Source organism: Phoxinus phoxinus, assembly GCF_949152265.1.
Source record: "Phoxinus phoxinus genome assembly, chromosome: 5".
NCBI classification, from domain to species: domain Eukaryota; kingdom Metazoa; phylum Chordata; class Actinopteri; order Cypriniformes; family Leuciscidae; genus Phoxinus; species Phoxinus phoxinus.
This window is the reverse complement of record NC_136880.1, coordinates 16,605,354-16,633,284: the sequence shown is the minus strand read 5'-3', so window position 1 is coordinate 16,633,284 and position 27,931 is coordinate 16,605,354. Positions and strand designations below refer to the sequence as shown.

Sequence of the window (27,931 nt, the reverse complement as noted above, 5' to 3'; positions counted from 1 at the left end):
GCCTCGGTGCCTGTTAATGGTTAATTGTATAATAAAGGTAATTACAGATTACATATTGCATTTAGAGAAATAGTACAACCAAAAAATCTTATCTCTAAGCTGGTGCGTAGGATAAGATAGTGTCTCTATGTATACATGCAATTAAGACACTTTTATTGAAGGGCTGTGCTACTATTTGCCTATTCATCCAAGGCAAGCCACCTTGATTACGATCACAACACTTTTGACTGGACCAAAATTGGCATCAAAGAGGAATAAACAAAAAGCTGATACGTTTATCACTGAGTCCACATGAATTGATCTTTGGCAATTGTGCATAAATATTTTACCGCATATGCACAATTTCTATAGATGAGCAGTTCGCACTGGAGTAATGAGGAAACTGGAGTATAAGCATTGTGCTTTATGCTGAATATGGTTGGTCACGTGTTTCTGCCCTTAAGCTAAGATGCAACTTAATGACATTATTTGCTTGTCACTGTCATGCTTTTATGACTGCAATATGGCTTGTGTGTGTTCTTTTGACTAATCATTGAACTCTGGAAATGACATGTAGCTGGGTTACATTGTTTAGATGGATAGATAGATAGATAGATAGATAGATAGATAGATAGATAGATAGATAGATAGATAGATAGATTTGACTATCTATCTATCTATCTATCTATCTATCTATGCTACTGTAAAAAAACTTGCTGCCTTAAATTTACAATCAACTTGGCTGTGTAAGTCATTTCAACTTAAATTACATTAAACTGACTTTAAAAATGAGTTGAGTCTTGTATATCTTTTTTTAATTACATTTAAAATGGCTTATTATCTAGTGGTAATGGTTTAAACTTTGTCTAAACTCCACTCACTCACACCAGCTCAGAGAGCCACTCGTTGAAGATCACGTGATCTGTTACAAGGTAGTTTGTGACGTCAGAAACACCAGCGATTTCAAACAACGATTTTGAGACTCTTTGGTTCACTGCAGTTTTAAAGAGAAAATACTCAGCAATGGTGTTGACTTAAGAGTTTGCACATGGTTTGTCATATTAAAATTAAAATCATATTAAAAACACCACATAGACATATAAACAACATTAAAAAAATGGATTTTCACCAGGAGGGACTTTAACATAATAAGAAAGATTTGAACTGCATGCACTGTAAAAAGGAGATCAGTAAGTCATGGCAAGTTGGCAACATATGATTTTACTTTAACCCAAATAATTGAACCAATTTAAACTTCATATTTTTATTGAGATCTAGACAATATTTAAAAAATGACTCACATAAAATTGTATTATAGGTCACTTATAAATTGAATAACATTGGACTTTTAAACCTTATAGTCACCAATCCCATAATATTCCCCTCTTTAACAACCAGCCCCCTCTCCCATATTCTAATAAGTGATTGAATAATGAACAGTATGCTGTCTGGAACAGCATGGTCTCTGATCACATGACAACTGATCAGACTTAGGAACATCTTCCTTGTCAAGTCTCCCACAGCTTTTTCTCCAGTTGCTTTACTATTTCCTCAAGTTTGCCAGTTCCTTTTGCGGAACTATTCTGTCCAGGAACACACAACCCTGTAATGTGATCGCACTGCCTGTTAATCTCTCCTGCAAGACACAAACAGAGCCTGTCAACATGGGAGGAGCTGGCGTGCTTTATTCTCAGTTATTGAATCAATGGGAGGAGGTTCACTCACTGTGCATGGAAGTTTTACGCTGGTCGGGTCAAAGTTTGGAGCTGCTTCAGACACTTCACACTGGTTTATCGTTGCAGTCTGTCGTCTCGGCAACCCAAGAGGCTTCCCTTTCTACACTTCTGGTGCGTAATACAGTCTGGAGGAGGTACTGACTATAAAACACCCCATTTAAAAAGGGGTGGCAGTCATGGAAAAGATAATGGGAACACTGAATATAGGACTGTTTGTGAGCCCCGTAGATAAAAAAAAAAAAAGAGGCGTGGGGATTTAGTGGGAGCCAGCAGTGCTTGTACTTATGAAATCTTGAACTATCTGATGCACAGTCCAAAGGTCGTCGCGAGTAGATCTTTGAAGGTTTTACTACGCGCATAACAACGAAACCTGCGCGGAAAACCAAAGTTCAAGAAACCAAATTTAAGTTCTACCTCTTAATCTTGTTTTGCTTTACCTGTTTATAAAATGTTGTCTAATAGAAGCGTGAGGGTTTTGAAATTGGGAAGATGCGAGGCATACGCGACGGTGTACCCCAAGGTTCCAAACTGGGTCCTGAACCTTTCCCCACTGCCTTCCCTTTCTTCTCCCCATAGGGATCTTTCTGCTTCCCCGGCGGCCCAAAGCGAACATCTACAGCAGAAAATGTCCGAAAATGGAGCGTTACCCCATCGGGGCAGAGTGCTAACCGTTGAGACCATGAACCCCAACGTGAAGAAGGTAGACTACGCGGTCCGCGGGCCAATAGTTCAGCGAGCGCTGCAGATCGAGAAGGAACTGAAGGAGGTATGAGCAGTATTTGTTTCATCTTTGCAAAAACGTTATGCATTGGACTAAAGTTTAAGTTACGTCAGGCTTTCAATTCTGCTAACATCCCGTCATTCTCTTGCGCATAGTTTGGAAGCAAGACTGTATAACTGGATGTTTATGCGACCTTCGCTCTGAAGGAAAAACAAGTCGGTGAACTGATGCTGTCCTGAGTTACGCTGTTACATTTGTTTAAAAAGTGTGCTTTTCCCATTATCTGAATTTGCTGAATTTTGTTGTTGTTGTTGTTGTTGTTGTCAGGTAGCCTATACATAATGTTTTTTACACATGAAAAAAAAGAAAAGAAAAAAAGTTGTCTATTTCTGGCCCATTTACGGGAATGTTTATTTATGTGCAACGCCCCTGATAACTACACGCGTAAAAAAAAACATTTTCCACAAAACAGTGCATTCTGAACTTCCCAGATTAGTCCTAATACATATTAATATACTGAAAAAGGGCCAGTTGTACTTGATCTAAAGTGATCTTTCCTATTGCAGACACTTAAAAGTAGGTTGAAATTCAAGTTGAAAGCTTTGATTAGTTCATCCAATGACAAAATGACAGAAAAATCCAATGTATCTCTGTTACTCTCTATCCTCTTTTTTTTTTTTTTTTTAGTTTCTAGGTCAGTGTTTGTAAAGCAGACCTTCTTCACTCATTAGTGGATAAAGTCCACTTTGTTACTCATTTAGTTATTTTGGCTAGATATCTCAAAGCAATCCTCATTTCTTTTGCCCATATGAGTGATGCTCGGAGCTGTATAGTTAACTCTGAGGTCATGCCCTTGATGTCAGCACTGCTTGTCATGGGAACAGAGAGCATCTCTGTTTGTCAAGTCTTTACCTCACTCTTTAAATTGGTGGCTGTTAGGCAAGAGACCTTCCAAGAATTAACGCAAATGGAAATTATATTAGATGTCAAACTTCTGTTGCTATACAGTTGCAAAACAACATCTGACGTTGGATTTCGATATATTTTCTTCCAGATTACATTTATGATGGAATGCATGTGCACTTTTGACTCTTTTGTTTTTACCATTGTCTCAGAGCCTGTGACTTTCAGTCATAAACAATGAAAATGCATTATAAAAGCAATAATTACTCTACATTTGAACTACATGTTCTTACTATAGGTTTAGGTTTCAGTTAAGGTGAGTTGCATGTAATTATACCGGTACTAATGTGAAATCGGTATCGTGCAAAAGTTCATTTATTTCAGTAATTCACCTTAAAAGGTGAAACTATTATATTATATAGACTCATAACATGCAAAGTGAGATATTTCAAGCCTTTATTTGTTATCATTTTGATGATTATGGCTTACAGCTTATGAAAACCTTTTCACAATATTCTAATTTTGAATTTGGGGTTTTCATAAGCTGTATAAGCCATAATCATCAAAATGATAACAAATAAAGGCTTGAAATATCTCACTTTGCATGTAATGAGTCTATATAATATATTAGTTTTACCTTTTAAGGTGAATTACTGAAATAAATGAACTTTTGCACGATATTCTAATTTTTCGAGTTTCACCTGTACTAATACGCATACTTACTACACAAAAAAAAGTTCCTGCCTTCATTTTTTAAGTACAATCAACTTGGATGTTTAAGTCATTTAAATTTAAATTGCATTAAACTGTTAAAAAGGTAGAAAATTGAGTTAAAGCAATGTAAAAACATAATGTATGTTGTCATAACTTATTGATCATATCATATTTGAAAGTGTATAGTAACTATGTAACAAGGACACTGTAAACACGCATAATAATTTAAACAAACTGTGAAATAAGTATGAAAATGTCATTTTTAATAATTGTCATAATGCCATAATTACTATAAATTTGCCACTAAGCCACAAGGCATTTTTGATGCAAGGTTACACTGCAAAAAAATGCTTTTCTTACTTAGTATTTTTGTCTTGTTTCCAGTCCAAATATCTAAAAATTCTTAAATCAAGATGCATTTACTAGATGAGTAAAATTACACAAGATATTAAGTCTTGTTTTCTGGGGAAATAAATATCCCATTGGCAGATAATTTAGCTTGTTTTAAGCAAAAACTCACTTAATTTTGATTTATTTCCCCAGAAAACAAGACTTAATATCTTATGTAATTTTACTCATCTAGTAAATGCATCTTGATTTAAGAATTTTTAGATATTTGGACTGGAAACAAGACAAAAATACTAAGTAAGAAAAGCATTTTTTGCAGTGTACCAGCGATCACAGGGACAACATTCACACACACCGCAGGAACAATGAGTATTAAACGTGTCCACGGTAGATAAATTGTGAAAGAATTGAATCATAATATCATTGTTGTGATACAAAAAAACAGTTTTCCATGAATACGTTGTAACAGTGCAACCAAGACGTTTTTTTTTAGCACAATCTTCTGGTGGATTTCTGTATCCAGGAAAGAATATGCACTCTGTTTTAGACTTGGCACCTGTTTTTAGGTCCTGTGGTTTTCGGTTTCTGGGAAAGACATGCATAACAAAGGTGGCCTTCACCCAATACTGTACAAATCTCTCTTTCTCTTCCTGCTTACTTTCTTTCATTCACGTGTCTCTTACTCTATCAATTCTCTTTAGTCTCTTTTCGTCTTTCTCTCAGCAAAGTTTTATTGGTGTGTAAAATGTTACAATATCGCAAAAGCAAGTCCTACATAGTATCCACGTAGTCACAAAGTACAAACGAACAGAGGTGGCCTCGAAGTGCACTGTCCTGCAGAGTTCAACCCTATAAATCACACATGAACTAATCTAACTGACGTCTGCGGGAGTATTGAGGATCACAGACAGGTCTGTTTGGATCGGTTAGAGATCAACTCTGCAGGACAGTGGACCTCGAGCGCAGAGTTGCCACCCCTGACATGCATAGTACGCAATATTACGTTTATAAATGATTATTTGGTGAAGTAGAGTCCAAAGATGAGGACACATAAATGAGTGTATATAGCATTGAGATGCATCATTCATTCAGTAAAAAACTCATTAACGAGCACTGTACACCTTACTGTAAATGATTTGCATTTGTTCTTAAAATGACTGATTTCGGTTAAACTAAGGGTTCAATTAAATGGAAATGAAAATGTTGAGCCTTTTTCATATAGATGTGTTAGTTTTGTGTCCGTCTGTGTTCTACCGTGACATTTCTAATCTGCCTTTTCTGGGAATACTTTGATGACTCATCCTGTGCTAAGCAAATGTTTCGTCCAATCAGATGCTTGCTAGAATAGATATTCTCTGATAGCATGTTAGTGTTATGAACATTTGCTCAAGCTATGACACACAAATAAATTATATTCTGTGGTGGTTTCAAACTAGATTTGAATGTTTTCAGTCTTGATCTTACCCACAGATTCTCATTGTCCATGTCCTGTAGCATATGTTATATCTATTATATGATATGTTTCTTAGCAACTGATACCAGTGCCTGTATCTAGAGCGGGGTGGACGATGGCCAATATATTACACATCCATCCATCCATCCATCCATCCATCCATCCATCCATCCATCCATCCATCCATCCATCCATCCATCCATCCATCCATCCATGTCATGGTGTTGGAAACTCAGAAGCGAAGAGCAGGAGACTTGGATGAATCTTGAATAAATGATTCTTTATTGAGAGTGTGCCGCTTCATAGCTGCAGTCATCAAGTCCCACTAGAGAAGCTGTATATTTATACATATTTTAGGGGTAAATATATATTTACATATTTATACATATTTTACATATCTGTCCATCTGTCCATCCATGTCTATTTATATGTCCGTCTATCCATCCATTGTGGGATTACAAATGTAAGAATCTGTTTAAGATCTGCTGATCCTACATTCAGACATAACATCACATGAAAAACTAAGGGGAAGTAAATGGTACCTTTAAGGTATTTAAGGTAAAGATGATGACATCAGATGCATTTTTCTGTTAAGCAAATATTTTAGCCAGAGGTTCCTGCCAGTCCTGTTCTCTTTATTGTTAATCAAGCGAGTCAGATTACTGAGACTCTCACCTTTTGTCCGTAATGGCTCTTGGAGTCTCCGTCCCATTCTTTGAATAGTTACGCTGATTGGATTAGGAGTGGTAACACTCCAGAGTCTGGGTTGGGTTGCTATAATGGACTCCTTTGTTTAAGGTCGTCACCCAGCCGCTTTGTCTCCACTTGTAAGGACTGACCCCTAAAATATGTATACATATACAGCTTCTTTAGTGGGACTTGATGACTGCAGCTATGAAACGGCACACTCTCAATAAAGAATCCTATTCAAGATTCATCCAAGTCTCCTGGTCTTCACTTCTGAGTTTCCAACACCATCCATCTATCCATGTCTATCTACCCATCCATCCATCCATCCATCCATCCGTCTGTCCATCTGTCCATCCATCCTTCCATCCATGTTTATGTCTAAAGTCTGTCTTATACAAATACAAAATTGTACTTGTAAAAATACAAATATTATATATATATATATATATATATATATATATAAAACCATTAGGCAAATCGTTTAGGGCTGTAAACGATTAATCGCGATTAATCTAATCCAAAATATAAGTTTGTGTTTACATAATATATGTGTGTGCATTGTGTATAATTTTTTTGTATATATAAATACACACACATGCATGTATATATTTGAGAAATATTTGCATTTATATACTGCATATATTTTGATATGATTTATATTATATATAAATATAACCATTTTATATATATATATATATATATGCTAAAATATATCTAAAAAATAAATCAGGTCCACATGCCACCAAAGAAAATTAATTATAACATCCTGTTATAATTAATAAAAAAATTCAAACATCCTTTTTAACCTTGCAGTTCTTTTGACATGTTTATCATGGAGCTTCACTAGTTACCTTTCAGTTTTTTTTTTGTTTTTTTTTGCATGAACTGTTTACCCTGCACAATCTTTAGATGTAGATGCTGTAATGCAGATCATCAGGCACATGTTGACTAAATGAAAGGCAGTTATATGATAATGCAGGGAAAGGCAAGCTGTAATAACTACAGGAATGCTTCGTGAAATCTGACCCGCTGTCCCTCACGCTTCATACTGCGAAAGTCAGCGTGACTCAGTTTTACAGTTCTGAAAACCTCTTTTTAACACACACCATCCACCCTCTGCACGAACGGGATTAAAGGTTGTCATTCTTTTAGGGGCGGTAGTCACACCGCTATCTCTGATTGGCTGCCATTTAGAATCGGCTCCCCTTCCCGACCAATAGGTGAAGGGTTGGCAAGTATTTTGGGGGGGAGTGGGAGTTTATGGTCGATGCATTTGGTTCTATTGGACAGAGACTCAGTCTAACCCTAGTGAGAAACAGATGTGCAGCTTGCAATCCAGTCCCGTCCGTACCAACTACTGGGAGGGCCGCTGTTGTTTGTTGAATTCCAGACAGCTGGGGCCTGTGGTACAAGATTACACGTGAGACAATGAAAGAGCCGTAATCAAGTGCATACAGTGAGCCTATATTTTCACCACACATATATAACGTGGTGAACACTTTAGCAAGAAAGGCTTTTCTGTCATGACAACTCTCGGAGTGATTGGCGTGGTAATGGATATGACAATGTTGATATGTTGGGTCTTGGTGGAGTAGATCTGCTACGCTGCTGCTGATTTTATTGGTGCTGCCAATACACACGACACGCTGCTGTGAGCACGTAAGACATGCGGCTGCTGTACAATATAGCACACATGAATTACCCATAGCAGATCTATACAGGTGGAGCTGGGGAAGGTGGAGGGTCTCTGAAGCGCTACACTGCGAAGGCAAATGCTACCCAAGTATTTGAAGGTTGAGCAGCGAGCTCATTGGCTACTGATACGGCAAGAGCCAATCAGCTACAGATAACGAACTCAGAATATTCTGCAAACCTGCAATAATTAAATGTTAGATTATGCAAATATACGGTACTTTATGTATTTAATCTCACTTTATTAACCGATGTCTGCTGACCTTCAATGATCCAATTCAAGGATATCAATAAGCAAAAATGACCTTAAATAAACATCACATTTCTATTTAATTTTATACTATTATTATTTATTTTAATTAATTAATTATTTAATTTCTATGAAGATTTTCATTGCTGAAGTAAGCGTTTTGAACTAACGCAAAAGTAACATCCCATTACTTTCCAAAAAAAGTAGTGGAATTAGTCACTTTTTTAGGGAGTAACGCAATATTGTAACGTATTAATTTTGAAAGTGACTTTCCCCAACACAGCTGGTTTTATATTAAGCAAAATTAGACAAATTCTAAAAGTAGCAATAACTCAAATTCAAAGGACAAATAAAAGTAAACACTGTTATTTAAAAAACATGTATTTTTTTAGCTAGCAGCGAAAAAATAGTTTGAGGAGTTTTAAAGGGATAGTTAATTCTGTACATCATTCTGTCATCGTTTATGGTCACCGTTGTTTTACCAAGACGTTCCTGGATCAACATATTTTTGTTCTGGAATAACATTCCTGTCAGACAATTTAGTCCTGACACTATCCCTATCCCTAACCCTACCATAACTTATCCCTAAAATCAGAGGGAAATGATAGGTGAATAGCACTGATGTAGAAGCACATATCCCTGGTTGTAAACCTATTGACATAAATCCTCAAATCTGATTGGTTGACTGGAATGTTGTTCCAGGATCGAGAAAGATGTTGAATGTTGTATTTGATGAACTCAGGTCATCCATCGGTTCCTCGCCCTCATGCCATTCCAAACCTGCATGATATCCCTTCTTCTGTGATATTCTTCTCCAACTTGTTTTCATTTCACGAGATCACGTTGTTTTCCCCTCATTACTCTGATTGTGTTCAGAAGTGTCCCTCTTAGCTCTTGTGTATATATACATTGTCCTTGTTTTTCCATGGTTTATGGCCAGGTCTTTCTTGTTTTCTAGTTTCTTGTAATCTTTTAAAGTACCCCATTTGCATCCAACTCTCACTCATTTATGAGTTCCTGGCTCTCAGTTTATAACATGTTGTGAGATTGGATTCATGACACATTCCTGCTGATCGTGTAAGTACCTGCTCTGGCTGCATTAGTAGCCTACACTTTCATACCACATTTTTATGAGCAGGTATTTGAACACTCCCTACAAGACGTTGCAACATTGACATAATAATAATATATAATGATTTTTATAACGCATACATTATTTATCTTGTTTGTAGAACAGCCCATTATCATCATCTCTAAGGTGTGTGATACTCTACCACTTATTGACACAAAATTCATGTTTTCACACGTTTGTTACATACAGACTTGACAACTGCAGTGTTTTAGCTGATTTACCATAGATCATATCAAACACTTACAGAGTTGAGAATGCAGCTGCAGAAATGCTGACTCATACTAGACTGTCAGCTCTACTCCTCACACAACCGACTGCAAGATCACGTGATTCGTTGTTCAGTCCACTTTAGACATTCAACTAACTATACTTTGCAACTACATGTCAACTAACTCTCATTATTACATGGCTTGGTTGAATCCTAATGTAGAACGCGATCTGTTATTTCTTGATAACTTCCGCTGCTAAGTATAACACACTGTTGCCATGAAAAACAGAGCGTTGCCATGGACACGGTGTTCAACGGAAGCAATTACAATCGTTTTTAAATCAATAAACTCCTTTTTAAATCAATATTTTGTGTCAAATTATTGATTTATTTGGTATGAAGCCATGTAATAAGCGGGATAATGTATAGCGAGATGGTTGTTATAGCGAATACAACCCCTTCAGGCTCCGCTTCGCGTCGGGGTCCTAATCAGCCTGTCGGGGTTGTATTCGCTATAACAACCGCCTCACGGTTATCCCTTACTCAGAGTATTAGTAGACTGCCTGTTTAATATCTACCAACACTTTATTTTGATCCTCCCCTACAGACATTATACTGACTATAGGAACATTTTCAACTACATTTCCACTTATTCTACTAACCCGAACCTTACAGTCAATACTCTAATGAGAGTTAGTTGACATGTACTTGCAAAGAGACTTATAGTAAAGCGTTTAAAGTGGACCATCGAAATAAAGTGTAACATTCTAGATTCATTTTACTTACAACAAATAATTTGTTCAATTCTGATCGCATGGTTATATAAAAGATAATGGATTATCCATGAATTGTCAGTTTGCTCTGTGCTCTTTCATTGCTCAGGAAATGGAGTTTCATGTAAGCATCAACTGTACCTGAGCTGTGTCTTCTTCTAAGAAAAATAAAAGTAGATACACATTCTATTCGTCCACAAATGAGACAATTATAAAAAGTGCATAGAAAAGCTCAGATAATTTGGTTCTGGAAGAATTCCAAATGACTCCAATGATCAGTAATCTTCATACTGACTTTCATCACAGACATTGATATCTTTGCGAGCGCAGTTTGAAATATAAGGGATTTCTGCAGGAGGCACATGTGGGGTTAAGTCTTAGCTCTCCATTTAATCTCGTTGCTGTTTAAGGAGCAACAATTGAGCTATTGAAGAGATCTCATTTCTGTCGGTTTCCCACACATTCACATGCAATGTTTGTATAGACTCTCACTCCATCTTTGATCATTGATTTATTGAATCGTTCATTTCTTGAATCATTGCCTTAAGCAGGCAATCATTTTTTTGTTGACAATCAGATGACAGTATAATAACATGTTTTATTATCTAACCCTGTCAGAACAACGTGTTTCACACCGGAGAGGACTGGGTAACATATTTGGAAAAACAAGATGGTTGTGTGTTGCAATCAGCATGCAGTGAGGGCGATAGGGGGGTTGTTTGTGAGGCTTCAGCTGCACACTCTGTTAAAGTGCTTTTGAAATGAGTAAACAGAAAGAATGGGACACAGAAGGGGACTGGGTGAACCCCTGCCATCAGCAGGAATACTGACCCTTGCTGCTTGTTTGTTCTCCATAAGGCACGTAAAGCACTGCAGCATTTTAACCCTCTGCTGATCAGACAAAGTTAGGTTTAAATGAAGGTTTCGTCACAAAACTCACCGACCAATCAGGTAGAGCTTTCATCATGAATATTAATGCTCCTCCCCCCAACCATTCAATGACACCTAGGCCATATCATAGAGACTTGTGTGTGGGCACTTTTGTGTTGGCCACCCATATCATCCTACCAACCACTTAGCAACTACCCTAAATTCCCTGGCAACCACTCAGAACACCTTAGCAAAGCCTTGGCAATTCTCCAAACCTAGGGTTGTTAACCCTGCTAACAAAAATATGTTCTAAGAACGTTTCGCTACTGTTGCCATCAAGCTATGAAAATATTAGTTCTGGATTTTCTCCGAACAGTCAAAACATCCAGTTTTATAAATGTTTTAAAAATGTTTTTTTTTTTTTTTTTGGCTATGCAAACAAGTGAACATTCCATTTTGCAAACATTATGGGATTGTTACTTTTGAATGTTTACTGAACGTTCTGAAACAAGTACAGTTGTAATCGAAATTCTTTAGTTGCACCAGGTGTACAGGTACTTGAGCTAGAACACATGAAATATCTGAACTGGCTAGGTTTGTTGACTGTCACTTTTGAAAGCATTGTTAGAAAGATGGCAAAAAGAGAAGATATCATCGCCTTTCACAAACAAGAATCAAGATACAAAAAGATAGTGAAGGCACTAAATGTTCCTAGAGACACTGTTGGAAGCAAAGTTTGCAAGTTGAAAGTTAAAGGAACAGTGGTTACACTATCTGGACAGGGCAGAAAAAGGAAGTAATGGTTGTGTGGGAGATTTAATATAGATAAGATTAATTATGTCACTAACCATAGAAATCTTAACTTTAGATGTTACACTTATGATAAACTTCTATCACACTTCTCTTTTGAATGTCTGATTACGACTAACTTTCTATTCCAGATCTAAAAATGAAACAAAATAATTATTTCTTCCTTTGATTAAGGATGTAGCCATTGTCATGGCAAGATTTTATTTTTCATTGACTTTCAGTAGATTGCAAAAGAATGCCATGTGTCTTTGCCATTTGCAGTATGGTGTGAGAAACGGAGAACTGCTTTAAAATGTATGTGTTTATGTGCCTGAGGAGGCAGAAGGGGGAGACACTAGAAAACAGACAGGCAAGGATCTCGGACCTTCGAGGTCAGAGGTCATCTAGTGTAGGGGGGCTTATTGGGTCAACTAAGGATAAATCTAAACTAGCTAAAGGTCCTTTTGTCTGTGGAAAACTTCTGGAAAGAAGGAAGGAGGGCCCTGGGGGGGAAGAAAGGCCTTGGAAGTAGAGTATAAGAGATATGCCTGGTCTGTGTTAAGTGTCACTCTTCTGCACTTGGCAACTTGTGTATTAGACTGAACCTATTCTTGCAAGAATAAATACTTCTCTTTTTATAATTTGACTCTGAGTGCCTCTTACGCAGTGATGTTTGTTTAATGAGAATTTTTGCCACAACACCATCAGACGAACTTTCGATATGATCTAATCTTTTAACAAACGTTTAACTCGATGTAACCTTGGTCAAATGGAACTTTGAAAGATGGATTCAATGTTCTATTTTTTTGACTGTATTGTGAAATGATTGACTGAAATATTAACCCCTTACAATGTTTTTTGATATTTTGCTGATGTCACTAACAAAGGGAAATGAAAGGGGGGGGGGGGGGGGTGACATGTAGACATGTAGTGACATGTAGTCATAAAGATTCTATTTTGATGTGTCTGGCTTTTATCCTATAAAGCCTGTTTTATTCTTCTGTTGGGCCGAGATTCTCTGAGAACTGCTCGAGAACTCCCGGCCGTGAATAAACCACCTGAGGGTAATTTATTGAAGTCTGTCTCTTTTGTTATTTATGCTGCGCAGCAAGGAAGTTGGACAGATAGGAAACTCAGCTGTAGTCGACTGGAGACTCGGCTGGAGTATAGGTAGCACCCAGCCGACGACGACAGGAGACGCGCTAGGGTTTGACTCGGCTGACGTCGTCAGGAGTATAAAATAGGATAGTTAGGTTTAGGAAGAAATCCATTACAGTTGCAACCATATTTCTGAGAAGGCTGGTTCAGAAAAACTTTTAGTGACTGCAAAAGACCCGCAGTGAGACACTGAGGTTTCAGCTGCACAGTAAAGACAGAACTCCAAGACTACACCACTACTGACCCAAAAGCACAAGAAATGTCTGCTCCAGTTTGCTCAAAATCATATAAATAATCCACAGAGGTTTTGGATTCTGTTCTGTGGAGCGATTAAACAAAACTGGAACTTTTTGTCCCTTGGATCAGCAGTATATCTGGAGGAAGACATTAGGAACACTCTGCCTACAGTTAAAGCTACAATATGTACGATTTTTGTAATAAAATATCCAAAAATCACTTGCACAGTGTGAGATATTTCCTGCAGTTGTGTACTTACAATATCCCAAAAGAACCCAAAGATTTTTAATTTCAGAGAAATTTATATTTTTAAATAATGGCTCGTCCCCGTTTAGTTGTCGCATGTCAATGACGTAATATCCACGTTGTCTCTGGTTTCCGCTCGTACTGCCATAGTAACCATGGCGACAGACGTGGACGACTGTGTTACGCCTAGCGGCACGCTCACGCTTTTGTTGTTTCGTTCAAACATTATGGACCATGGCAAGCAGACTTTGGGACAAAAGGAGAACTAAAACAGGGATCAATATCAGCGTGGCGTTTTCGAGCACTTGCATGTAGTTCGGTAGATGAATGTCCTAATTCCTTTATATTCGTGGGACTCGCGTGTGCCGCTGATATCTGTCTCTCATTAGCAATCGCGCCCTGCTTCTTACCACAAGTCATGTTAAAAACATCAATATATTCACTCATCCATGAACATTATTAGATCAATCAACATGATCACAAGTACCATAATTCCGCTTATGCGTCATCAACCTACGCCTTTGTTATTGTAAGAGGTTAGCGACCCATAGTGGCGAAAAAAATGACATATTGTAGCTTTAAGCATGGTGGTGGCTCAGTGATGCTCTGGGGCTAATTTGCATCCTCTGGTACTGGAAACCTGCAGCATTTGCAAGATTGATTCATTTAAGTATCAGGAAATCCTAAGAGAAAACTTCATGCCCTCAGTGAGGAAGCTGAAGCCTGGGTCTCATTAGACCTTCCAACAGGACAATGATCCCAAGCATACCTCAAATTCCACCAAGATCTTTTGAGCCGATTTTAGAACTCATATTGCTTTCATTGGTAATGCAAATATACTCTTGTTTCTGTGTGAGTTGGTTGTGTTGGGATCGACTTGAAAGTATGGTGTGGTCCTCAGTCGTTAATGCCCGGTGACGTTGGCAAGTGTATGATGCCCAGTGTTTTAAAATCTGTTCAGATTTGAAAAGTTGTGTACTGTATTCCAACCTCAACTCTATTCATGACTGATAACATCTATGCTACTGTAGATATCATTGTCTGCTTTCTTATTTGTTTGATATATTTTACTCCATTTCAGGGGGTCAAGAAGCCTTTTGATGAGGTCATTAAAGCCAATATCGGAGATGCTCACGCTATGGGGCAACGGCCAATCACCTTCTTTCGACAGGTAGCTGACTCTTCTTCTTTTCCTGGCTAGGAGTCTCAATGCATGATCTATTCTAGTCCTTTCCAGTCATTTCCAGGTCCACTGCACTTTCAGCTGTTCCATGCATTAACCAAAGTCAACAGTTTAGATGGACCACTTTGCACATAGCCAAGTTATTTATTTATTTTTCATTTAGCTTAGTTTGTTCTAGATGTTTTTATGGCCCTTATAACTGAATTGTTTTTCAAGGTGATGGCACTGTGTACTTATCCACAACTACTTGATGACAACAAGTTTCCAGATGATGCCAAAAACCGAGCGAGGCGTATTTTGCAATCATGTGGAGGGAATAGCATCGGTATGTGATAAAAAAAAAAGTTGACATGAAATATCAGATGCTTTTTATTGATGTTTGTACTTTTTCATACAATGAAAGCCAGTGGGCTCCAGTGTTTTTTTTGGACCCCATTGGCTTTCATTAAGTGGTTAAAAACATATTTTATCATCTCTTAAATGGTTATATCATCTTTTGTGTTCAACAAAAAAAAGAAAAGAAATGGTGACCAGTTACAGGACACAAAATATACACTTTCCCTTATCCATGCAGTATATGTAAATTTTTAACATAATTTCCCAAATAAAATAAGCTAAACTACTAATTGTTGACTGTTGAACTAGCTGATGTTACTCTGTGTTTTCAATCTACTTAGGGATGTTACTGGTTAAAGTGCTGATGTTAGTCACTGTCCAAAAGGTTTTAAGGCTCTGGAAAATGTTAAATTCACACCTCCCTTTGCTCTTTCCTTCTTGTTCGTCAGGTGCGTACACAACCAGTCAGGGCATTGACTGTGTAAGGCATGATGTTGCGAAGTACATTCAGCGCCGTGACGGCGGTATTCCGTCTGATCCTGATAACATCTACCTCACAACAGGAGCCAGTGACGGCATTGTGGTACGTCAGGCAAACGCAAACACAGTTCTTTGTACACTTGGCTTGTGTACTTAAGAGCCAGCCTGCTCCAGTAGGTGAACGTGATTTAGGGGTAGGGATAGCGGGGTTAGGGCTGTTTTCGGACAGGAATGTTGTTCCAGGATCAACAAAATATGTTGATCCGGAACATGTCTTACTTGGCTAAATCACGGTGACAGCTCCAGTATGCCAGTTAAAGAGACAGTCCACCTGTTTTCTGCTCTACTTTATCCAGTGTACTTATTATTCCATATGTCAACTCATCAGTAGAGTGAACAAAAAACAGCACCTGCGATATTTCAAATTACTTTTTTTTTTCATCTAGAAAGCACATAACAAGGCTCCAAGAACCACCTGCATCCCCCTAGCATCATGCACCTCTCACATTTTATTGAGGAAATCTAAGTTTTCACTCTTGGTCACATTGTCTTTGTCTTGTTGTGTTTTAGACCATACTGAAGCTGTTGACGACTGGGGAGGGTCGTACACGGACGGGGGTCATGATCTCTATTCCTCAGTACCCTCTGTACTCTGCATCTATAGCAGAGCTGGGTGCCGTTCAGGTGAACTACTACTTGAATGAGGAGAAGTGCTGGAGTCTAGACATAAGTGAGCTAGAGCGCTCTCTACAAGCAGCCAGAGAGCATTGCAACCCCCGTGTGCTGTGCATCATCAACCCCGGCAACCCCACTGGTAAACCATTAAGATCATTTCTAAGAACAAATTCAAATTGATCATCTGTAATGCAGTGAGGTTAAAGGGCTTGTTCACCCAAAAATGAAAATTACCCCATGATTTACTCACCCTCAGGCCATCCTAGGTGTATATAACTTTTCTCTTTCAGACAAACACAAGGCGTTCCTGATTATAAAGTCCCAAAAAGCGCATCCATCCATCATAAAAGTAATCCATATGACTCCAAGGCTTAATAAACGTCTTCTAAAGCAAAGTGATGTTTTTTTTGTAAGAAAAATATCCATTTAAAACTTTAAAAACTAGAATAACTTTCGGCAGACAGCCTGCGTAAGACGACTTCCGCCACAAGAGTAACTTCTGACGTGATGTATGGCATAGGATGTAGTATCGTAAGCTTAGACGACTCTCGCGGTTTAATCCAACAGGGCTGGGGAACAAACTCAAGCTCCTTTTCTCTAATATTGAAATCATTCTTTATTTCTCTTTAAAAATTCTCGCTTTAGACTTCGTGACTGGTGTTTTGTTTTGCTCTATCCGCTTCCGCGTTCGTCAAGTCAGGTCAGGGGTTTTCGCCATAAATCGATGCACACGTTTTATATATATATCAAATGTTTTGGGGTCAATACTCTTTTTTTTAAAATAATTTAATACTTTATTCATCAAAGAATCCTGAAAGAAATGTATCATGGTTTCCACAAGAATATCAAGCAGCACAAATGTTTTTTTTTTTAACATTGATAATAATCAGAAATGTTTCTTGAGCATCAAATAAGCATATTAGTATGATTTCTGAGGAATCATGATTCTGAAGAATAATGTAATGATGTAAAGTAATGTAAGCTGAAAATTCAGCTTGGATCAAAGGAAAAAATGACTTATTAAAATATATTCAATTAGAAAACAGTTATTTTAAACTGTAATATCATTTTACAATATTTACTGTTTTCACTATTGATCAAATGCAGCCTTGGTGAGAGACTTCTTTCAAAAACTTTACAGACTCCAAACTTTTAAACAGTGTGGTCAAAGAAAATGTGGTATAAATAACGTTTTTCAAGATTGTATTTTTATAAATTATTTCATTCAATTTGCCCCGTTTTTCTTCTTAGCTTGTCCTATAGCTGACTTTTTTTTATTGTCCCATTCTTTCTTTTTTTAATAGGTCAGGTACAAAGCAGACAATGTATTGAAGATGTAATTCGATTTGCAGCCAAAGAAAACCTCTTCCTAATGGCTGATGAAGTAAGTTAATACTGGGGGTCATATGGTGTTTACACCATATTTTATCAAACTATAAATCTGTGTTCACATCATATCAGCATCTACAGGCATAGAAGTGCACACTTTCATACAGGGTTTAAGGCATGCATTTCTCACCCTACTTGCTCAGCGCTAAACATTTCTTTTACTATGCGTCTGTTTCTTAGGTGTATCAGGACAATGTATACGCAGAGGGCTGTGAGTTTCACTCCTTCAAGAAAGTGCTGTTCGAGATGGGTCCAGAGTATTCAAAGAAAATAGAGCTGGTATCATTCCACTCCACCTCTAAGTGCTACATGGGAGAGTGAGTACACATCCGTCAGGTTTATCATTTCTCAGGGAAACACACGGCATTGGTATGGACCTGGCTCTGTTGTATGCATATCTAGTTCAGTCATGCAACTCTAGAGGGCGCAGTCACATCATAACTGCATGTACAAGTTGATTGGCCTCTGCTGATACTGCAGCCAATGAGATTGCTTGCTCAACATGTAAATAGTCTGGTTCAGTGTTTGCTGTAGGTTAGTGAGAGTTCCCCTGAAACCCTCCACCTCCCCAGCTCCACCTGTCTAGATCTGCTACAGGATTTATGTATGTCTATTAATGCAGCAGCAACAGATATTACATACTCACTGCAGCATGTCTGTGTGTCTATTAGCAGTGGCAAGTTCATATTGTCTCTGCAACAATAATCATCAACAGCAGCAGCAGCAGATCTAGTCTGCCAAGAACAAATACACTATCATTGCCATATTCAAATGTATTTACACAAGAATCAATGTATGAAACAATATGCTTAAAAGTTTATTTTTGTGCACGGAAAACAATCCGATAACAATGTAAAATTCCATGTGCATCCAATCCATATAACATACTTTCTTTTCTAACGTACATGAACACACTTTCAGATGTGGTTTTCGAGGGGGATACATGGAGGTCATCAACATGGACCCAGAGGTTAAGGCTCAGCTCTCCAAGCTGGTGTCTGTGCGCTTGTGCCCACCTGTGCCCGGTCAAGCCCTCATGGACCTGGTGGTCAACTGCCCTCAGCCCGGAGAACCCTCCTACCAGACGTTCATGAAGGTGCCTTCCTCTTCCTCTCTAGCACTTCTAGACGAGTAGACCAACTAACTGGCTGGTGTACAACTCTGGTTATGGGAAAAGTTATTTCTGAGACATTGGGTCTCATTCACTAATAATTGGATTATTGGATAAATAAGTGGATTATTCGTATAAATATGCACAGGAGAACTTATTGCGAAAAATGTATGTATGCACGTGAATTGTGTGGATGGATGGATGGATGGATGGGTAGGAAGGTAGATACATAGATGGATGGATAGATGGATGGATAGATGGATACATAGATGGATGGATACATGGATGGATGGATGGATGGATGGATGGATGGATGGATGGATGGGTAGGAAGGTAGATACATAGATGGATGGATAGATGGATACATAGATGGATGGATACATAGATGGATGGATGGATGGATGGATGGATGAGAAGGAAGATAGATGGCTGGATGGATGGATAGGTGGGTTGGAAGGTGGATAGATAGATAGATAGATAGATAGATAGATAGATAGATAGATAGATAGATAGATAGATAGATAGATAGATAGATAGATAGATAGATAGATAGATAGATAGATGGATGGATGGATGGATGGATGGATAGGTGGGTTGGAAGGTAGATACATGGATGGATAGATAGATAGATGAATGATAGATAGATAGATAGATAGATAGATAGATAGATAGATAGATAGATAGATAGATAGATAGATGGATGGATGGATGGATGGATGGATGGATGGATGGATGGATGGATGGATGGATGGATGGATGGATGGGAAGGTAGATACATAGATGAATGGATAGATAGATGGATGGATGGATGGATGGATAGGTGGGTTGGAAGGTAGATACATGGATGGATGGATGGATGGATGGATGGATGGATGGATGGATGGATGGATGGATGGATGGATGGATGGATGGATGGATGGATGGATGGATGGATGGATGGATGGATAGATGGATGGATGGATTGATGGGTAGGAAGTTAGATACATGGATGGATGGATGGATGGATGGATGGATGGATGGATGGATGGATGGATGGGAAGGTAGATACATAGATGGATGGATAGATGGATGGATGGATGGATGGATGGGTAGAAAGGTAGATACATAGATGGATGGATGGATGGATGGATGGATGGGTTGGAAGGTAGATACATAGATGGATGGATGGATAGATAGATAGATAGATAGATAGATAGATAGATAGATAGATAGATAGATAGATAGATAGATAGATAGATAGATAGATAGATAGATAGATAGATAGATAGATAGATAGGTAGATAGATAGTTTCAGTTGTTCCTAAAACTATTTCGTAAAAAAAATACAATTAGTAGGCTATACATTTTAGTATGAAAGTTACTAACGAATTGTGATTTGTTTGTGAAAAAAATGTGTACGTATCTGCACAGTTAGCGAATGAGACTCGTTGTCTTTCTTCTGGGGAACAAAAAATAAGATATTTTAAAGAATGTTTCAGGTGTTTTTGTCAATAAATAGGTCAATTTGGTCAAAAAACCCCATTTACTTATTATGTGGACAAAAAACATGTCATTCAAAAGAAAACAATTCGACTGCTGCACACAGTTTCTTTGGTTTCTGCAGAAAAGGCTGGGTATTTTGCTCCCAATTAGCTGTGTTTAATCAAGTTAAACGTACTGGCTAGTGTCCCAGTCTCTTCCTTTGTTTATTCCTCTTCCTCTGTCTTGTGTAGGAGCGAACAGCCGTCCTGAGTGCCTTGGCTGAAAAAGCCAAACTGACCGAGGAGATTCTGAATACAGTGCCAGGCATCAGCTGCAACCCTGTGCAGGGAGCCATGTACTCGTTCCCCCGGATCACCCTACCTCAACGCGCCGTCAACGAAGCCAAGGTCGCTTTGTGGCACATGTTCTTTACGTCTTCTGCTGGTATCATTGACTTGGCTCATGGCTTGTTGTGTCTTGTGTGTGAATGCAGGCGAAAGGTCAGGCTCCAGACATGTTCTACTGCATGAAACTTCTGGAGGACACCGGGATCTGTCTCGTTCCTGGCAGCGGTTTTGGTCAAAGAGATGGCACTTACCACTTCAGGTGTGTGTGTGTGTTTGTCCTCAAGAGTTTAGAACTTTCTTTTCATTTTGTACAGGGAATCGTTGAAGTAAAGTGAAAAAAAGTTGTGAAACTGAGTGCGAGTGCGAGCTTGCAGTCGACTGTAGAAAAGGGGCGGAGTTTAAGCAGGCTACATGATTGGAGGAGTCCAATCCAATTACGTTTCACCGGAAGATCAGGTCAACAACAACAAAAAGTAAAACAAATGCTTGGATACATTGTTCACAATTATATCAACAACATGCAATTAGAAAATAAATAGGTATTTTTCATTTTATGCCAATTTTATTACACTCTAAAAAATGCTGGGTTGTTTCAACCCAATTTTGGGTAAAATATGCACAAACCCAGCCGTTGGGTTACATTTTTACATTACATTTTTAACCCAAAGTTTGGGTTTGTCCATATTTTACCCAAAATTGGGTTGAAACAAGTGTGTAGACATGCTGCTGAACTCTAATTGAGAAGCTACATGGAATATTTTGTAAAAAAAAAAAAAAAAGGAAAACAAATGCACACACACGTTTTTCCTTAGAAATTATGTATAACAGATACATGTTTTCATGAGCAAATTGTTATTCATTGATTTAATTTTTGCAAATAGTCTATGAATCTCCTCATTTAATATAACTGAAATTATTGCGATTGAGAAGCTACATGGAATAATTACCACACAACTTTTTATTATTTGAATCTTTTCTATTTGCAAATAGTCCATGTGGCTTCTTCTCACTGAGCCTTTAAAGGAACACTCCACTTTTTTTGGAAATAGGCTCAATTTCCATCTCCCCTAGAGTTAAACAGTTGAGTTTTACCGTTTTCGAATCCGTTCAGCCGATCTCCGGGTCTGGCGGTAGCACTTTTAGCATAGCTTAGCATAGATCATTGAATCTGATTAGACCGTTAGCATCTCTCTCAAAAAATTACCAAAGAGTTTCGATATTTTTCCTATTTAAAACTTGACTCTTCTGTAGTTACATCGTGAACTAAGACCGACAGAAAATGAAAAGTTGCGATATTCTAGACCAATATGACTAGGAACTATACTCTCATTCCTGCGTAATAATCAAGGAACTGCTGCCGTACCAGCAGCGCAATGATATTACAAACTTAGTGCCGGTCACGTTGGAAGTTACCTAACTACGCCTAAACCATGGGTGCAGCAGCGCAATGATATTACATAGCGCCTGAAAATAGTCCCCAGCTCGGTAACTTCCAATGTGGTGTAAATGCAGGCAGATCAATAATATTAATGAATATTCATCAAACTTTTCTTTCCCCACCTCTCCATTCCTCTTCTTTACCAGGATGACCATCCTTCCTCCAACAGACAAGCTCAAGATTATGCTCCATAAACTGAAGGACTTCCACCAGACGTTCACCCAGCAGTTTGCTTGACCCGGTTCAGTCCCGGCTCTCACTACCACAACCGACTGACTGAAAGTGCTACAATACATTTCTCAACTTCTTAATGTTTGGTCAGGATGTGGCCAAATAATCTCTCGAGCCTTAATGGACACTAATCTGCAACCTTTCCAATGTTATGCCTAGTAGCAACTCTCATTATGGACTTTTAACATGCAAAGGCTAGAAATAGCAAGACTTGATTTGACAACACTTTCATAAACCATTTCCGAACATCCAGATCTTCTTGATGTGGTGTAATGTGTGTTAGGCCCTGTTTACACTTGGTATTAAGATGTGTTTTGGTGGATCTGTTTACACCTGGTGTTTTAATCCGTCTCTTCTGTCCTGATTTCTTCGAGGAGAAAGTCTATGTGTGGGTAAATGTATGTTTTTTTTCAGGTCTTTCGATCTAATGGACAAAATAAGCCCACACAATTTTCATATGAACGCACCTGGAGACAACGGAAAAACACTGAGAGCAGCAGCTTTGGTTTCTGCTCTGATAGACGCAAGATCACGGCGAACGCTGCGAGTGTGTGTTAGAAATCAGCTGGCAAAGTTTAAATCCCGTCTGGCTAGCGTGCTAGTTTACTCAGTAGGCGGAGAGTAGATGGTCTTTTGTGGATGTTCGAACGCATTCGATCACATGAGCGTTTACACTACGAAAGCAATCCGGTCGAATGCGTTTTTGACTATTCTGGAAGTGCTCGAAAGTGGAGATCAAAACTTTTTAGACCCGTTTACACCTGTATTTAGTGGCGTCCACTTGTGACCCGATCGACCAAAACGCATCTTAATACCAGGTGTAAACAAGGCCTCATTGTGGTCCGTGAATAGTATGATGAAAATAATGGCCATTCAAGAGACATGATTCTGCACTGGTTTCTCTTCAGTGCTCTGCTGGCAGTTGTAATTATAAATGCATTCATGAATCAATGTACGCTTCAACATTCCTGTATGTGTAAATAACAGATTGATTTTTATGGCAGATATAATACAATATAGATTAATATTTTTGTGCAGTGTGCCGTTTTTGTTGTGCAAGCTCCTCACCACTAGAGGTCACACCACTACAATCTCACTTCATCATGTTTTTGAATTGAAGCCTTGTTTTGTAACACCTCTGTCTCTCTCTCACTCACACACACACACACACACACACACACACACACACACACACACACACACACACACACACACACACACACACTACTGAGAAGCCCAACTGCTCCATTTTTTGATGGTGTCATTTTGTTAATGAGTTAGGAGACATAATGGGATGAGATGCACTTTGAGAACTTCACATCTCAGAACTTTTAAAAGCTAATTGTCTCGTCAGCGCTCTGTTAGAAGTGCTTTCATTTTTTAACCAATTTTTTTTTACAACAACAACTAAAAGTTTGTTTAGTAAATGCAATGCCACAAATATTATATATACACACCACCAGACAAAAAGTTTTTGAAAGAAGTCTCTTAGGAATGTTCAGCATCATTACTCCAGTCTTCAGTGTCACATGATCCTTCAGAAATCATTCTTATATGATGGTTTGATGCTCACGAAACATTTATTATTATTATCAATGTTGAAAATAGTTTTTAAAGTGGAAAAGTTTGGTGTAAGAAAGATAAATAAATAAAAAATGTAAGAATGCATCACAGTTTCCACAAATATTAAGCAGCAAAAACTATTTTTCAACATTGATAATATTAATAAATGTTTCTATAAGCATCAAATCATCATATTAGAATGATTTCTGAAGGATCATGTTACACTGGAGTAATGATGCTGAAAATTCTGTTTTGATCACAGGAATAAATTATATTTATTCAAATAAAAAACACCCATTATAATTTACAACATTACTGTATTTACTGCATGAAACAAATGAGCCCTCGATAAGCAAAATATACTTAAAAAAAAAAAAAATATTCCAAACTTTTGACCTAAACTATAGCCTATAGCCACAGATAGAGAGAGAGATTGTTCCAGAAACAACAGAGACATGTGAAATCGCAACGTTCATATAGCATATAGAACATTAGGTTCTGAAAGTAAAAATAAATAAACAAAATTTCTATTTTCTTCTTATCTGAGAAACTGTGAGAACATCAACATCACAAGAACGACTGACATGGCAGATCTGCACAGAGACATTGCCAAGTAATAAGACCAATGATTGGCGTGTGACCAATTTATCTGTTAAGGGAACAGCTAGTTTTCTGTGTTTCCACAGAATAAAAGCAGATTTAAAGATGACAAAAGAGGTTATCCTCTAGTCTAGCAGCCTCTGAGTTGCCATCACGGCTCTTCGTAGCGGTTATGAATATGAAATGGCCTAGACTAATTATTGGGCCTATATTTAAGGTGAGCCACATGACTTCTCGCCAGCTTTCTCTCTATAGCCTACTTTACAGTCACGCGGAAAAATGCCTGTTACATTATCGCGTGACTGATAATCGCATAAACTAATCGCACAAATTTTATTTCAGCGCATCGGTGTCTTCATCTGTCACTTGGCAGAGAGCGCGCGTGCTTTCTCTCTCACACACGCACGCGCATTTACAGAGAGGAAAAGTGAATCCACATAGGCCTGTCTATCATGTCCAAAACAGATAATAGTTGTAAAATAAAGGTTTATGTGCTGCCGTGCTAGGTTTATATATTCTATGCTTTTTTTCCTGTCAAACTTACATTTAAACTTATCCGTCTGTTTTTAAAAGTGAGAATCCTCCCTTAAATAAAGAAGGCCATAAAGACAAAATCAAGGTTTTTATACTGAGGACATGACAATTTTACAGATAAGCATAGTCTAACAGTCTAACCCATACTGCAGATTTACAGCCTATATTCACTTGAATTTGTTTCACTTTTTAATTTGTATATGCAGTATGTTTTTCTTAGCTGTAGGCTACCTATTAAGTTTGATTCTAGAATATTTGCTGTGTTATTTGTTATTTATTTGAATATTACTGATAACATGCTTGTATATAGGGGCTGGTCTTGGAAATCCCAGGTTGAAAATGCAGGCCCTGTCCTAGTGAGTCTCTCAATTTGAAAGCGCCTCTCATACCGTCCCTGACCTCTGTCAGCCCGTATTAGTGATGGGAAGCAGATTCGGCTTTTTAATTAAGTATCATCTTGTTCGTACCGCCCGCTGCCTTTGTCTTTGCACCTGAAGACCGCCTCTAAACACGGCTGGATTATTGATCTCGATGTGCTTGTCTTAACAGGGAGTGACAGAGACAGCAGAGGCACTGAGATCTAATCTCCACAAGAAAATCACACATCCAGAATGTTCTAAACATCACAGTTCCACATCCAGAATGTTCTAAACATCACAGTTCCACATCCAGAATGTTCTAAACATCACAGTTCCGCATCCAGAATGTTCTAAACATCACAGTTCCGCATCAATGTTCTAAACATCACAGTTCCACATCCAGAATGTTCTAAACATCACAGTTCCGCATCCAGAATGTTCTAAACATCACAGTTCCGCATCCAGAATGTTCTAAACATCACAGTTCCACATCCAGAATGTTCTAAACATCACAGTTCCGCATCCAGAATGTTCTAAACATCACAGTTCCGCATCCAGAATGTTCTAAACATCACAGTTCCGCATCAATGTTCTAAACATCACAGTTCCACATCCAGAATGTTCTAAACATCACAGTTTCACATCCAGAATGTTCTAAACATCACAGTTTCCCATCCTGAATGTTCTAAACATCACAGTTTCCCATCCTGAATGTTCTAAACATCACAGTTCCGCATCAATGTTCTAAACATCACAGTTCCACATCCAGAATGTTCTAAACATCCCAGTTCCGCATCCAGAATGTTCTAAACATCACAGTTCCGCATCAATAATGTTCTAAACATCACAGTTCCACATCCAGAATGTTCTAAACATCACAGTTCCGCATCCAGAATGTTCTAAACATCACAGTTCCGCATCCAGAATGTTCTAAACATCACAGTTCCGCATCCAGAATGTTCTAAACATCACAGTTCCACATCCAGAATGTTCTAAACATCACAGTTCCGCATCCAGAATGTTCTAAACATCACAGTTCCGCATCCAGAATGTTCTAAACATCACAGTTCCGCATCCAGAATGTTCTAAACATCACAGTTCCGCATCCAGAATGTTCTAAACATCACAGTTCCGCATCCAGAATGTTCTAAACATCACAGTTCCACATCCAGAACGTTCTAAACATCACAGTTCAATATCCAGAATGTTCTAAACATCACAGTTCCACATCAATAATGTTCTAAACATCACAGTTCAATATCCAGAATGTTCTAAACATCACAGTTCCGCATCCAGAATGTTTTAAACATCACAGTTCCGCATCCAGAATGTTCTAAACATCACAGTTCCGCATCCAGAATGTTCTAAACATCACAGTTCCGCATCCAGAATGTTCTAAACATCACAGTTCCGCCTCCAGAATGTTCTAAACATCACAGTTCCGCATCCAGAATGTTCTAAACATCACAGTTCCGCATCCAGAATGTTCTAAACATCACAGTTCCGCCTCCAGAATGTTCTAAACATCACAGTTCCGCCTCCAGAATGTTCTAAACATCACAGTTCCGCCTCCAGGATGTTCTAAACATCACAGTTCCGCATCCAGAATGTTCTAAACATCACAGTTCCGCATCCAGAATGTTCTAAACATCACAGTTCCGCATCCAGAATGTTCTAAACATCACAGTTCCGCATCCAGAATGTTCTAAACATCACAGTTCCGCATCCAGAATGTTCTAAACATCACAGTTCCGCATCCAGAATGTTCTAAACATCACAGTTCCGCCTCCAGAATGTTCTAAACATCACAGTTCCGCATCCAGAATGTTCTAAACATCACAGTTCCGCATCCAGAATGTTCTAAACATCACAGTTCCGCATCCAGAATGTTCTAAACATCACAGTTCCTCATCCAGAATGTTCTAAACATCACAGTTCCGCATCCATAATGTTTTAAACATCACAGTTCCGCATCCAGAATGTTCTTAACATCACAGTTCCGCATCCAGAATGTTCTAAACATCACAGTTCCGCATCCAGAATGTTCTTAACATCACAGTTCCGCATCCAGAATGTTCTAAACATCACAGTTCAATATCCAATTTTTTAACGAATCTCTTGAATGAACAATTCAGTGACAAATACATTCACAACAAATAAGTGAATTGGATTCCTATATGTTAAATAGACATTCATGGTAGGAGGATATGTTTCTCCAGAGCAAAGGAAGAGTTATTAAAACTTCTGTCTACACAAATGCTTTCACTTGCGATAATTCTCTTGACATGATGTCGCTATTATTCGTTAACTGACAACCCTTTTACT

General features: G+C 38.3%; 1 protein-coding gene across 2 annotated transcripts; it reads left to right on the top strand.

The window, feature by feature from the left end:
* The first annotated feature begins 1,705 nt into the window (after positions 1-1,705).
* gpt (glutamic--pyruvic transaminase) lies at positions 1,706-23,577 on the top strand. 2 transcript variants are annotated; one of them, XM_079614401.1, is made up of 12 exons: positions 1,706-1,849; positions 2,292-2,481; positions 14,981-15,070; positions 15,299-15,407; positions 15,868-16,001; positions 16,469-16,712; positions 17,878-17,957; positions 18,143-18,279; positions 18,884-19,058; positions 20,786-20,941; positions 21,028-21,140; positions 22,466-23,577. In XM_079614401.1, exons 1-12 carry the CDS (start codon positions 1,710-1,712, stop codon positions 22,554-22,556), a joined length of 1,659 nt encoding a protein of 552 aa, XP_079470527.1. In that variant the 5' UTR covers positions 1,706-1,709; the 3' UTR covers positions 22,557-23,577. The 2 variants fall into 2 exon arrangements, with proteins under 2 accessions (XP_079470527.1, XP_079470528.1); XM_079614402.1 differs by having other exon boundaries at positions 1,708-1,826.
* Positions 23,578-27,931: the final 4,354 nt, after the last annotated feature.